The sequence below is a fragment of the Leucoraja erinacea genome, chromosome 4, assembly GCF_028641065.1.
Source record: "Leucoraja erinacea ecotype New England chromosome 4, Leri_hhj_1, whole genome shotgun sequence".
In the NCBI taxonomy this organism is placed as follows: domain Eukaryota; kingdom Metazoa; phylum Chordata; class Chondrichthyes; order Rajiformes; family Rajidae; genus Leucoraja; species Leucoraja erinaceus.
The window spans coordinates 55171117-55183849 of record NC_073380.1 but is presented as its reverse complement, the minus strand read 5'-3'; the positions used below and the strand labels follow the sequence as shown (position 1 = coordinate 55183849).

General features: G+C 47.4%; 1 protein-coding gene across 2 annotated transcripts in view; it reads right to left on the bottom strand.

Annotated features, from left to right (window-relative positions):
* LOC129696436 (matrilin-2-like) overlaps window positions 1–12733 on the bottom strand; it is a 29645-nt gene that overhangs the window by 12942 nt on the left and 3970 nt on the right. Inside the window, exons 2-4 of one of the 2 annotated variants that reach the window (XM_055634320.1) lie at window positions 5253–5481; window positions 4250–4819; window positions 2302–2424 (exon numbers count right to left, since the gene is read on the bottom strand). In XM_055634320.1, coding sequence (XP_055490295.1) covers window positions 2302–2424; window positions 4250–4819; window positions 5253–5382 — 823 coding nt within the window. In that variant the 5' untranslated portion in view covers window positions 5383–5481. The remainder of the gene's footprint in view (window positions 1–2301; window positions 2425–4249; window positions 4820–5252; window positions 5482–12733) is intronic. The other variant, XM_055634318.1, reaches the window with a different exon arrangement.

The window sequence follows — 12733 nt, the reverse complement described above, 5'->3', positions numbered from 1 at the left end:
CAGTCTAGATTTAAAAGAGCTGAGAGTTGCAGCAGACCTGCAGTTTTCTGGGAGTTTGTTCCAGATATGTGGTGCATAAAAACTAAATGCTGCCTCTCCATGTTTAGTTCTGACTCTGGGGACACAGAGCAGACCTGTCCCAGACGATCTGAGAGGTCTGGGTGGTTCGTAGCTAAGCAGAAGATCAGAAATGTATTTTGGCCCTAAACCATTCAGTGCTTTGTAAACCAACAGTAGTATTTTGAAATCAATTCTTTGACAGACAGGAAGCCAGTGTAAAGACCTCAGAACTGGAGTAATGTGATCTACTTTTTTGGTCTTAGTGAGGACTCGAGCAGCAGCGTTCTGAATTAACTGCAGCTGTCTGATCGACTTTTTAGGGAGACCTGTAAAGACACTGTTACAGTAGTCGAGCCTGCTGAAGATAAATGCATGGACAAGTTTTTCCAAATCCTGCTGAGACATAAGTCCTTTAATCCTTGATATATTCTTTAGGTGATAGTAGGCTGACTTTGTGACTGTTTTTATGTGGCTGTTGATGTTCAGGTCTGAGTCCATGACTACTCCTAAGTTTCTGGCTTGGTTTGTTGTTTTTAGCATTACCATTTGAAGCTGGGTGCTAACTTTTAATCGTTCTTCCTTGGCTCCAAAAACAATTATTTCAGTTTTTTCTTTGTATAATTGGAGAAAATTCTGGTTCATCCAATCGTTGATTTGCTCAATGCATCTACTCAGTGCTTGTATTGGACTATAGTCTCCTGGTGATATTGTTATGTAGATTTGTGTGTCGTCTGCGTAACTATGGTAACATATTTTGATGTTTTTCATGATCTGAGCCAGTGGAAGCATGTAGATGTTAAACAGAAGAGGCCCCAGAATGGAGCCCTGGGGAACTCCACATGTAATTTTTGCACGCTCAGATGTGTAATTACCTATAGACATAAAGTAGTCCCTGTCCTTCAAATAGGATTCAAACCATTTTAATGCTGCCCGAAAGTCCCACCCAGTTTTCCAGACGGTCCAGTAATATGTTCTGATCGACTGTGTCGAATGCAGCACTGAGATCTAGTAATACTAAGACTGAAATTTTGCCATTGTCTGTGTTTAAGTGAATGTCATTGAAGACCTTAACAAGATCCATCTCGGTGCTGTGGTGTGGTCTAAATCCTGACTGGAAGACATCAAAACAGCTGTTCATTAACATGAAATTGTTCAGCTGCTTAAAAACAGCTTTTTCAATGATAAGGACATTGAGAGCGGGAGTTGGGAGGTCATGTTACAGGTGCTGTGGACCAGGTGTACAAGACACAGGTAAGGCCACATTTGGAGTACTGTGTATAGTTCTTGCCACTCTGCTATCAAACTAGAGGTGGTGCAGTGGTGCAGGAGGAGAGCTGCAGCCTCACTGCGCCAGAGACCCGTTAAATCCTGACCTGTGTGGAGTTTGCATGTTCACCCTGTGACCGCGTGGGATTTCTCTTGGTGCTCCGGTTTCCTCCCTCACTCCAAAGACATAACAGGTTTGTAGGTTAAATGCTTTGGTAAAATTGTAAATTGTCCCCAGTGTGTAGGTTAGTGTTAGTGTACGGGGATCACTGGTCGGTCAGCGCAGACATAGTGGGCCAAAGTGCCTTTTCCAAGCTGTATCTCTAAAGTCTAAAATCTACAGAGGTCCGTAGGCTTAACGTGAGAGGAGAGAGACTTAAGAGGGACCATGGAGAGAACAATTTCACTGAGAGGGTTGTCCTTATCTGAAACAAGCTGCCAGACGAAGCTAACGAAATAGATCCAATTAGTGATTTCAAAGGACATTTGGACGGGAATGCGGATAGGAAGGGTTTAGATTTGGGCTAAATATAGGCAAATTGGACAAACCCAGATTACCCGCTTTGTGAGTATGGACAAGATGGGCTGAAGGGCCTGTTTCCGTGCTATACGCCTCCATGGTCTGTCGCTCCGTATCCTGTAAGTTCAGCTGATTTATATGTAGTCAGACAATATCAGTGTTGGCTTCGTGCAGGTGTTGGGCACAGTAAGCTGACATAATTGCAGATCTCTCGTTAACATTCTGCAGAACAGAGCAGAGGACATAGCATGACATCACTAGATGTCCATCGTTCAATGCACCAAAGAAACATGTTCATAAGTTATAGGAGCAGATTTAGACCATTCGGCCCATCAAATCCACTCTGCCATTCAGTCATGGCTGATCTGTCTATACCTCTCCACCCCATTCTCCTGCCTTCTCCCATGATCTTTAACACCCCGTAAAGGTTGCATTAAAAGATTGAATCTACTTACTTCTGCACGTTTTCTGATCGCTGTTCAGGATGAATCCTGCTTTACATTTGCAGATGAATGATCCTGGCGCATTTATACAGATCTGCTCGCATCCATGGCCCACTACCCCGCAAAGATCTGTGTCTGTAGCCGATAGAAAAATAAAGGTTTACTGCCAAATTATAGTCAACCGAAACACAAGTGACATGGGGTTCCAAGGAGAGAGGAACAGAGCCATACAGCGTGGAGACAGGCCCTTTAACCTGACTTGCCCACGGTGACCAAGATGTCCCATCTACACCAGCCCCACCTGCCTGCGTTTGGCCCATATTCCCCTAAACCTATCCTATCCATGTACCTGTCTGAATGTTTCTTAAATGTTGTGATAGAACCTCCCTCTGTCAGTTCATTCCATAAACCCACCCTTTGTGTAAAAAGTCACCCCTCAGGTTCATATTAAATCTTTCTGCTCTTACTTTAAACCTTTGTCCTTTGGTTTTCAATATCCCTTCTCTGGGTAAAAGATCCTGCCCATTTACCTTACCTACTCTTCTCATGATCTTATAGAAACATAAAAACATAGAAAATAGGTGCAGCAGTAGGCCATTCGGCCCTTCGAGCCGGCACCGCCATTCAATATGATCATGGCTGATCATCCAACTCAGTATCCTGTACCTGCCTTCTCTCCAAACCCCCTGATACCTTTAGCCACAAGGGCCACATCTAACTCCCTTATGCATCTCTGTAAGATCAGCCCTCATCCTCCTGCGCTCAAAACATTTTTATTGTTATTGTGATTTTAAAGATTTTTAAAAAATATTTAAATTTCCTTCAGGTACCTCCCATATCTCAAGGACGTGCATGTTTGTAGGTTAATTGGCCCTGTAGGTTGCCCCTAGTAGGTAGTTAATGCACCTGGAAGTTTGTTTCACACATTCACATCTCCTTTAAACTTTGCCCGTCTCACCTTAAAGCTATACCCACTAATCTTTGACATTTCCACGCCAGGGACAAAGGTTCTGACTGTCCACCCATTACAGTGTGTAAACAGGCCCTTTGGCCCAACTTGGCCATGCTGACCAACATGCCCCATCCGCACTAGTCCCACTTGCCTGCGTTTGACCATATCCCTCTAAACCTGTCCTATCCATGTACCTATCTAAATGTTTCTTAAACGTTGATAGTACCTGCCTTAACTACCTCCTCTGGCAGCTCATTCCACATACCACCACCCATTGAGTGAAAAGGTTACCCCTCGGGTTCCTATTAAATATTTCTCCCCCTCTCACCTTAAACCTATGTCCTGTGGTTTTCGATTCCCCTACTCCGGGCAAGAGACTGTGCATTTATTCGATCTATTCCTCTCATGATTTTTGTACAACTCTATAAGATTACGCCTGATACTCCTGCGTTCCAAGGAATAGAGTCCCAGCCTGCTCTGCCCGATCTATTCCTGTCTGGCTCTATGGTAGAGTTGCTGCCTTACAGCGCCAGAGATACAGTTCGATTCTGACCACGGGTGCTTGTCTGTACAGAGTTTGTACGTTCTCCCTGTGATCGCGTGGGTTTTTCCCGGGCGCTACGGTCTCCTCTCATACTCCAAAGATGTACGGGTTTGTAGGTTAATTGGTTGTAAATTGTCCCTAGTGTGTACTGTTTTTGCACTGTATCTCTAAACTAAACTAAACTAACCGAACAAAGAACATGTCTTCAGTGTCCTTGAGCAAAATGGCCTCCTTAAGTACTTCTGATGGATTCCATTTGTCAACTTCCTCCTCCAGCAGCTCGTTCCATACACCCACCAACCATTGTGTGAAAACGTTACCCCTAAGGTTCCTATTAAATCTTTCCCCCCTCACCTTAAACCTATGTCCTCTGGTGCTCAATTCCCCTACTGTGGGCATGGGACCCTGTGCGTTTACCCGATCTATTCCTGTCTGTCTCAATGGGCTAAGTCTGCCCGACCTACCACAGATCTTGGTGTGGAACTCTGAGAGGAGGGTCTGGATCATGCTGAAGTTCTGCACGAAGAAGACGTGCTTCTCGTGCGGCTCGCTGCCGATGAGCCGCAGGGTGGTCATGTCCACCCGGCCCACGCCCACGGCAAAGATGAGGATGCCCGCGTCCCTGGCTCGTGCTGCTGGCTCCGCCACGGGGTCCTGGGGCCTCCCGTCCGTCACGATGACGGCCACCCGCGGGATGCTCAGGCCCAGCGGCCTCGCCCCCTCCTGGCCGGAGAAGGCCACGTCGGCTGTGTACTTGATGGCCATGCCTGTCATGGTGCCCGTGGCCAGGTGCTCCATCCTCCTGACCGCCCGCTCCATGTCCTCCACCTTCCCGTGGGTGCCCAGCGAGAAGATCTTCTCCACCGTGCTGCCGTAGAGGACCAGGCCCACCCTGGTCTTCTCCAGACCAACATCCAGGAAGCGGAGGATATTGACGATGAAGTCCTTCACCCTCTCGAAGTCGCGGGGCAGTATACTACGTGAACTGTCGATGATGAAGACCAGGTCCAAGGCCTTGCCCACGCATTCTTTCTCTGCAAGGGAACACAAGACCTTCTTAATTGAGGAATTTGTTTAGTTTAGTTTAGAGATGCAGTGCGGAAACATGCCCTTCAGCCCACCGAGTCCGCGCCGACCAGCGATCCCCACAGACTAACACTATCCCACCCACACTAGAGACAATTTACAATTTTACCAAGCCAATTAGCCTACAAACCTTTACGTCTTTGGAATGTGGGAGGAAACTGGAGCACCCGGAGAAAACCCATACATCCATGTACCTATCTAAAATCTTCTTAAACACCACCACCTCTTGGCAGTGCATTTCAGGCACCCATCACCCATGGTGTAAAATCCCTGCCTCACACATCTCCTTTAATCTTTCCCCCTGCAACTGTAAAGCTATGACCTTGTGATGATTTCATTGTGGATCGGTTGGCTGGGTCAATGTGTGATGAACAGACTTACCGATACGTTGCTGATCTACCGCTCGGTCTCCCTCCCACACTCGCGACTGTTCGGTTTGTCTGGTCACCACGACGCTCTCCACCAGTACAAACTCCAGGAGAAGTAGAAGAACGACCCTTCCACGTGTCATCTTCAAATCTGAGGAGACGGAGGTTCAAGTTCAAGTTCGCGTTTAATGTCTCATGCACCAATTAAGGTACAGTGATATTTCAGTTACCGTACAGCCATACTAAATGAAAAAACAAAAATACACACAGCACATAAAATAAAATTTAACATAAACGTCCACCACAGTGGAATCAACATTCCTCAATGTCCCACTTGGCCGTCACTTATGCAACAGGCCGGTCGTGACTGACGCGGAACTGTCGCGCGCTTCATCATGCGTTTTCATGCGTCAGCACAGCCGTCTGGGGCGCGTGACGTCATTTGAATACCCAGTTTATGATATTTACCCATTTATGATATTTATGGTGGTTTTCTAAAATGTTCCAGTTTCTTGAGTGGTGCTAGCAATTGGAAAACTGCAGATGTGATGCCCCTATTCAAAAAAAGAGGTGAATGAAAAGTAGCAAGCTACAGACCAAATAAATTTGTAGGAAGGAACTGCAGGTGCTGGTTTACATTGAAGATAGACACAAAATGCAGGCGGGACAGGCAGCATCTCTGGAGAGAAGGAATGGATGATGTTTCGGGTCGTGACTCTTCTTCAGTCTGAAGAAGGGTCTCGACCTGAAACGTCACACTTTGCTTCTCTCCAGATATGCTGCCGGTCCCGCTGAGTTACTCCAGCATTTTGTATCGCTTGTACACAAAAATGCTGGAGAAACTCAGTGGGTGCAGCAGCATCTATGGAGCGAAGGAAATAAGCAATGTTTCGGGCCGAAACCCTTCTTCAGACTGATAGGGGGTGGTGGGGAGAAGGAAGGAAAAAGGAGGAGGAGGAGCCCGAGGGCTGGGGGATGGGAGGAGACAACAAGGGCTAACAAAATTGGGAGAATTCAATGTTCATGCCCGCAGGATGCAGGATATGAGGTGCTGTTCCTCCAATTTCCGGTGTTGCTCACTCTGGCCATGGAGGAGACCCAGGACGGAGAGGTCGGATGGGGAATGGGAGGGGGAGTTGAAGTGCTGAGCCTACGGGAGGTCAGGTAGGTTCTTGCAGACCGAGCGGAGGTGTTCGGCGAAACGATCGCCCAACCTCTGCTTAGTCTCACCAATGTAGATCAGCTGACATCTAGAGCAGCGGATGCAGTAGATGAGGTTGGAGGAGATACAGGTGAACCTCTGTCGCACCTGGAACGATTGCTTGGGTCCTTGAATGGAGTCGAGGGGGGAGGTAAAGGGACATGTGTTGCATTTCTTGCGGTTGGAAAGAAAGTGCCCGGGGAGGGGGTGGTACGGGAGGGAAGGGAAGAATTGACAAGGGAGTTGTGGAGGGAGCGTTCTTTGCGGAAGGCAGACATGGGGGGAGATGGGAAGATTTGACGAGTGGTGGGGTCACGTTGGAGGTGGCGAAACTGACGGAGGATTATTTGTTGTATGTGACGGCTAGTGGGGTGAAAGGTGAGGACTAGGGAGACTCTGCCCTTGTTGCGAGTGCGGGGATGGGGAGAGAGAGCAATATTGCGGGGTATGGAAGAGACCCTGGTGCGAGCCTCATCTATGGTGGAGGAGGGAAACCCCCGTTCCCTGAATAATGAGGACATTTCAGATGAAGATGAGGGGGTGGGGGCCTAGAGAATGGAATGTGCGGAGTTTCTCCAGCATTCCAGCATTTTTGTGTGCCTTTGATTTTCCAGCATCTGCAGTTCCTTCTTGAACATTTTGTATCGCTTATTGCTCTTCCATTTCTACCAACTGCACCCCTTCTCATGTCATTCGTTCATCTAGCTGTAGGAGATACAACATTTGTCTTTTTAACCCCTTCCTTACCCACAAACCAGGGACCCAAGCAGTCATTGCAAGTGAAGCATTAATTCACTTTTGCACTTTCCGGTTTAGTGTATTTTGGCGATTATCACGTAGTTTTCTCTACAAAACTGTGCACATTTTTAAATCGCGCGGGCTTATATCCATGTTGCGTAAAAGGCGGGTCGACTGCGTATGGGCAGCGCGCGGCGGCGCATCGTTACGCACGGTGATGTAATCATGCGTCACCACGCGCTACACATATGAGGTCAGGACGCTTGCATGCGACCGCAATACACCCGTGGGTGTCGCGATACGTCACGCCGGAGGAGCGCAAAGATTTTGTGCCCTATTAAATCATGGAGCGCTGCGCGATACAGCGCGCAACTCCATACCACACCGCGCTTCTCCATGCACCCGTTCCGCGCGGCCCACACGCTACCCGTGCATCTCAAGGCGACGACGAGGTCGGGTAAATGGCCGCAAATGATGGACAAGTGGGACAGGCCCTTAACTGTGATGGAAGGTCTGAGCTCTAGGGTGAGGTTGAGCAGGCTGGGTCTCTATTCCTTGGAGCGCAGGAGGATGAGGGGTGATCTTATAGAGGTGTATAAAATCATGACAGGAATAGCACGGTCTCTTGCCCAGTGTCGGGGAATCAGAGGACAGGTTTAAGGTGAGAGGGGAAATTTAATAGGAACCTGGGGGGAACATTGTTCATATAGGTTGGGTGTATGGAACAAACTACCAGAGGCAGGTACTATAGCAACATTTAAAGACATTTGGATAGGTACATGGATAGGACAGTTTTAGAGGGATACTAGGCCAAGTGCAGACCCGTTGGGTCTATCCCTCTAAAATAGATAGATAGATAGATGGGATAAACTCAGGCAGGTGGGACTAGTGTAGATGGGGCAGCTTGGTCACATGGGCATGTTGGGCTGAAGGGCCTGTTTCCGTGCTGTATGACTTTATGACTGTACAAAAATGATCAAGCCCCTTTAAACATCAAAGCTGATCAACCTTTTGTTAAAAACAATATCTGTCTTTTCTGCCTTGTACACTACAGTGGATCATGTTACATTACATACACTCAGGGGCAGGGCTGGAGAAATAAAGAACCTGAGAAGGTTTGGATATCTCTATACTTTGTTTACAAATGTTGGCACATTGCGAAGGTTTGTGCAGATGCCAGGAACTGCAGGCATGTATTATTTCCTCAGGAGACTGAGGCAGTTTGACATGTCTACAATGATTCTTGCCAACTTCTACAGATGCTCCATAGAAAGCATGCTGTCGGGTTGCATCACAGCGTGGTTTGGGAATAGCTCTGCCCAAGACCGCAAGATATTGCAGAGCTTTGTGGATGTAGCCCAGTCCATCACACAGACCAGACTCCCCACCATCGACTCCATCTACACTTCCCGCTGCCTCGGAAAAGCAGTCAACGAAATCAGGGACTTTTCACAGCCCAGTCATTCTTTCCCATTGAGCAGACGATACAGAAGCTTGAAAGCATGCACCACCATACTCAGTAACGGCTTCTTGCCCTTCAGTTTAGTTTAATTTACTTTGGAGATACACCATGGAAGTAGGCCCTTCGACGCACTGACTCCGCGCTGGCCACCGATCCTCATACACTAACACTATCCTACACACTACGGACAATTTTATAATTTTTAACAAAGCCAATTAATCAAGAAATCTGTACGTCTTTGGAATGTGGGAGGAAATTAGAGCACTTGGGGAAAATCCACATGGCCACGGGGAGAACATACAAACTCCGTACAAACAGCGCCCATAGTTAGGATTGAACGCGGGTCTCTGGTGCTATGAGGCAGCAACCTTACCGCTGATCTTCCAACCTACCTCATTATGGACTTTGGAATTGTTCTCTAGAACTGTAATGCTGAAAAACTATATTCTGCACTCTGATATTTTTCTCTTTGTTCTACCTGTTGTACTGTGTTAGGCTTGATTGTATTCATGTATATACTATTACCTTATGGCCGTCCGAATGTGGGGGGGGGGGGGGGGTGCGTTTGGGTGCGATTTCACCCCCCCTTTTCCCCTCAGAGTAAGAAAAAAATCACAAAAAAAATAAAATTTAATTTTTTTTAAATCGGGAAAAAAAAAATCGGTGTTTCCACTTTGGAAATGGCCAGTTCTCCGTTCTACCGTCGCCAGGCGAAAGTGGCTGAATCTGAACCCAGCGGCTGTGACCCCAACACCTGACGCCGCTGCGGCAGGGCACGCTCCCCTCGCCTCCCCCCACCGCCGGGGCCCAAGCTATCTCCTGCTCACGCCATCCTCGCTGACCCCCACGCCACCCCCGCTGGACCCACGCAACCCCTGCTGACCCCCGATGGGCCCAGGTCACCCCCGCTGGGCCCATGCCCCCCTGCTGACCCCCTCTGGGCCCACGCCACCCCTGCTGACCCCCACTGGGAGGAGATTGATAGATTCTTGATTGATACGGGTGTCGGAGAAGGCAGGAGAATGGGTTTGAGAGGGAAAGATCTCCCAACTTCTCTGACTGATGAAGGCCAAAGTGCCAAAATACTTTTTGACCACCTGATATACCTGCGTCACGATCTTCAAGGAACCATGCAACCATCAACCATTCCTCTGCCCACCTGGCTAATTGATCCAGATCTGGCTGCAATCTTTCACAACCATCTTCACTATCTGCAAAACCACTCACTTCTGTATCATCAGCAAACTTGCTAATCTTGCCCTGTTCTATGACGTTTCAGAGTGCTGGAGTAACTCAGCGGGTCAGGCTGAGTATAGAAGTTGGGAGGTCATGTCGCAGTTGCACAAGAAGGAGGTGAGGCCGCATTCAGAGTATTGTATTCAGTTCTGGGCACCATGTTATAGGAAATATGTCATCAAACTGGAAAGGGTACAGTGAAGATTTACGAGGATGTTGCCAGGACTAGAGGGCCAGAGCTATAGGGAGAGGTTGAGTAGGCTGGGATTCTATTTCATGTAGCACAGGAGGATGAGGGATGGGATTCTATTTCATGTAGCACAGGAGGATGAGGGATGATCTACTAGAGGTGTATAAAATCATGATTTGAATAGATATGGTTGAGTCTTTTGCCTAGAGTAGGTGAATCGAGAAGCAGAGGACATAAGTTTAAGGTGAAGGGCAAAAGATTTAATAGGAATCTGTGGGGTATGTTTTTCACACAAAGTGTGGTAGTTGTATGGAACAAGCTGCCAGAGGAGGTAGTTGAGGCGGGGACTATCGCAACATTTAAGAAACAGTTAGACAGGTACATGGATAGGACAGGTTCGGAGGGATATGGATCAAACGTGGGCAGGTGGGACTAGTGCAGATGGGACATGCTGGGCCGAAGGGCCTGTTTCCACACTGTATCACCCTATGACTCTATCTTTCCCTCTCAAACCCATTCTCCTGCCTTCTCCCCATTACCTCTGACACCCGTATCAATCAAGAATCTATCAATCTCCTCCTGAAAAATGTCCATTGACTTGACCTCCACAGCTGTCTGTGTCAATGAATTCCACAGTTCACCACCCTCTGACTTAAGAAATTCCTGCCCATCTCCTTCCTAAAGGACTGTCTTTTAATTCTGAGGCCACTGGTTCTAGACTCTCCCACTAGTGGAAACAGCCTCTCCACATCCACTCCATCCAGGTTTTTACCAGGCTGGGACAGACGGCAACAGCTTCACACCATGTCCCAAAGCTTGTGTCCTGTCCTGCATCACCCAAGGCAGCGGAGATGTTATAGGAGAGGGCAAGCACCGTAACAAAGTAGCTCACGATGGTTTGGGTAACATTCAGGAATGACGATGCATGGCACATCATGAATATTACTGAAGAACGGTCTTGACCCGAAATATAATCTATACCTTTTCTCCAGAGATGCTGCCTGACCCACTGAGTTACTGAATTACTCCAGCACTTTGCGACTATTTTCCCTTCACCCATCTGCCCAAGCCCACTCTCCCCCCGCCTTTCCTATGTTCCTTTCCACCCATAAACCTCTCTCTGCCTTTACATTTCATTCCTCTTTCAAATCTGCTCTACTTATCTACATGCATTTTTCTTCTTAACTTTTTAGTCATAGAATGATGCAGTGTGGAAACAGGCCCTTCAGCCCAACTTGCCCACACCGACCGACATGTCCCAGCTACACAAGTCCCACTCACACGCGTTTGGCCCATATCCATCTAAATCTGTCCTATCCATGTACGTGTCGAAATGTCTCTTAAACATTAGGATAGTCCCAGCCTTAACTACCTCCTCTGGCAGCTCGTTACATACACCCAGCACCCTTGGTGTGAAAAAGCTACCTCTCAGATTCCTATTAATTTCTGAAATATTGGTCATAAATTTGGTGCAAAAATGCTCCAAAAATAAGGCTCAGAATGCATCAGAAAGCATCTAAAATTGCTGAGCTTCCAGGGCCCTTAAGCGCCCTGGACCGTGGCATCGAGGGACGTCACGCTTCGCACTCGTGATGTGCGCAGCACGGCACACTATTTCACATTAAATTTTTTGTAATCCTGTCATGCCACTCCCCTTTTTGAAAAGCTTCGTACGTATCTGATCTGATTTAATTATTTAGCATGTAAACAGAGCTTTTCATTGTAGCTCTTCAAAAGCAACAAATATAATCAAAGATTATGGGGGGAAGATTTAATCGGAACCCGAGGGGTACCTTTTTTACACAAACGGTGGTGGGTGTATGGAATGGAGGAGGTGGTTGAGGCAGGTACTATCACAACATTTAAGAAACATTAAGACAGGTACATGGATAGGATAGGTTCAGAGGGATAACGGCCAAAAGCAGGCAGGTGGGACTAGTGTGGATTGGACGTGTTGAGTTGTACGAGCAAGTTGGGACAAAAGGACTGTTTGCACTCTGTATGACTCAATGACTTGTCCCACCCCGGTCATTCTTTCATCTCCCTGCACCCATTCAGCAGAAGGTACAGAAACTTAAAAGCACACACCACCATCAATGAAGCCAGACTCAAATACAATAGATAGACCAAAGGGGAAGATACAGAGAGCAGAATATAGTTCTCAGCATTGTAGTGCATCAGTTCAAGAGACAAGGTCCAATGTCCGCAATGGGGTAGAGGTGAATCGGACAGTACCCTAGCTTATGGAAGTACCATTCAGATGCCGGATAACAGAGGGGAAAAGCTGTTCCTGAGTCTGGTGGTACGCGTGTTCAAGCTTCTGACCCTTCTGCCAGATGGGAGCGGTGAGAAAGAGGAATAGCCGGAGTGGGACAAGTCTTTGATTACGTTGGCTGGTTTCCCGAGGCCACATGAGGTGTAGATGGAATCAATGGTGGGGAGTCTGGTCTGTGTGATGGACTGGGCTACATCTACAACTCTCTACAATGTATTGCAGTTTTGGGCAGAGCTGTTTCCAAACCAAGCTGCGATTCAACCCGACAGTATACTTACTACTGCCAATCTTTAGCTTGCCAATCTTATTTTAGTGTTAGAACTCAGTTAACTCTTTGCTAACATTACTGTTCCACTCATCCTATTTATTTTTCTAGTTTACCCTTGAAGCAA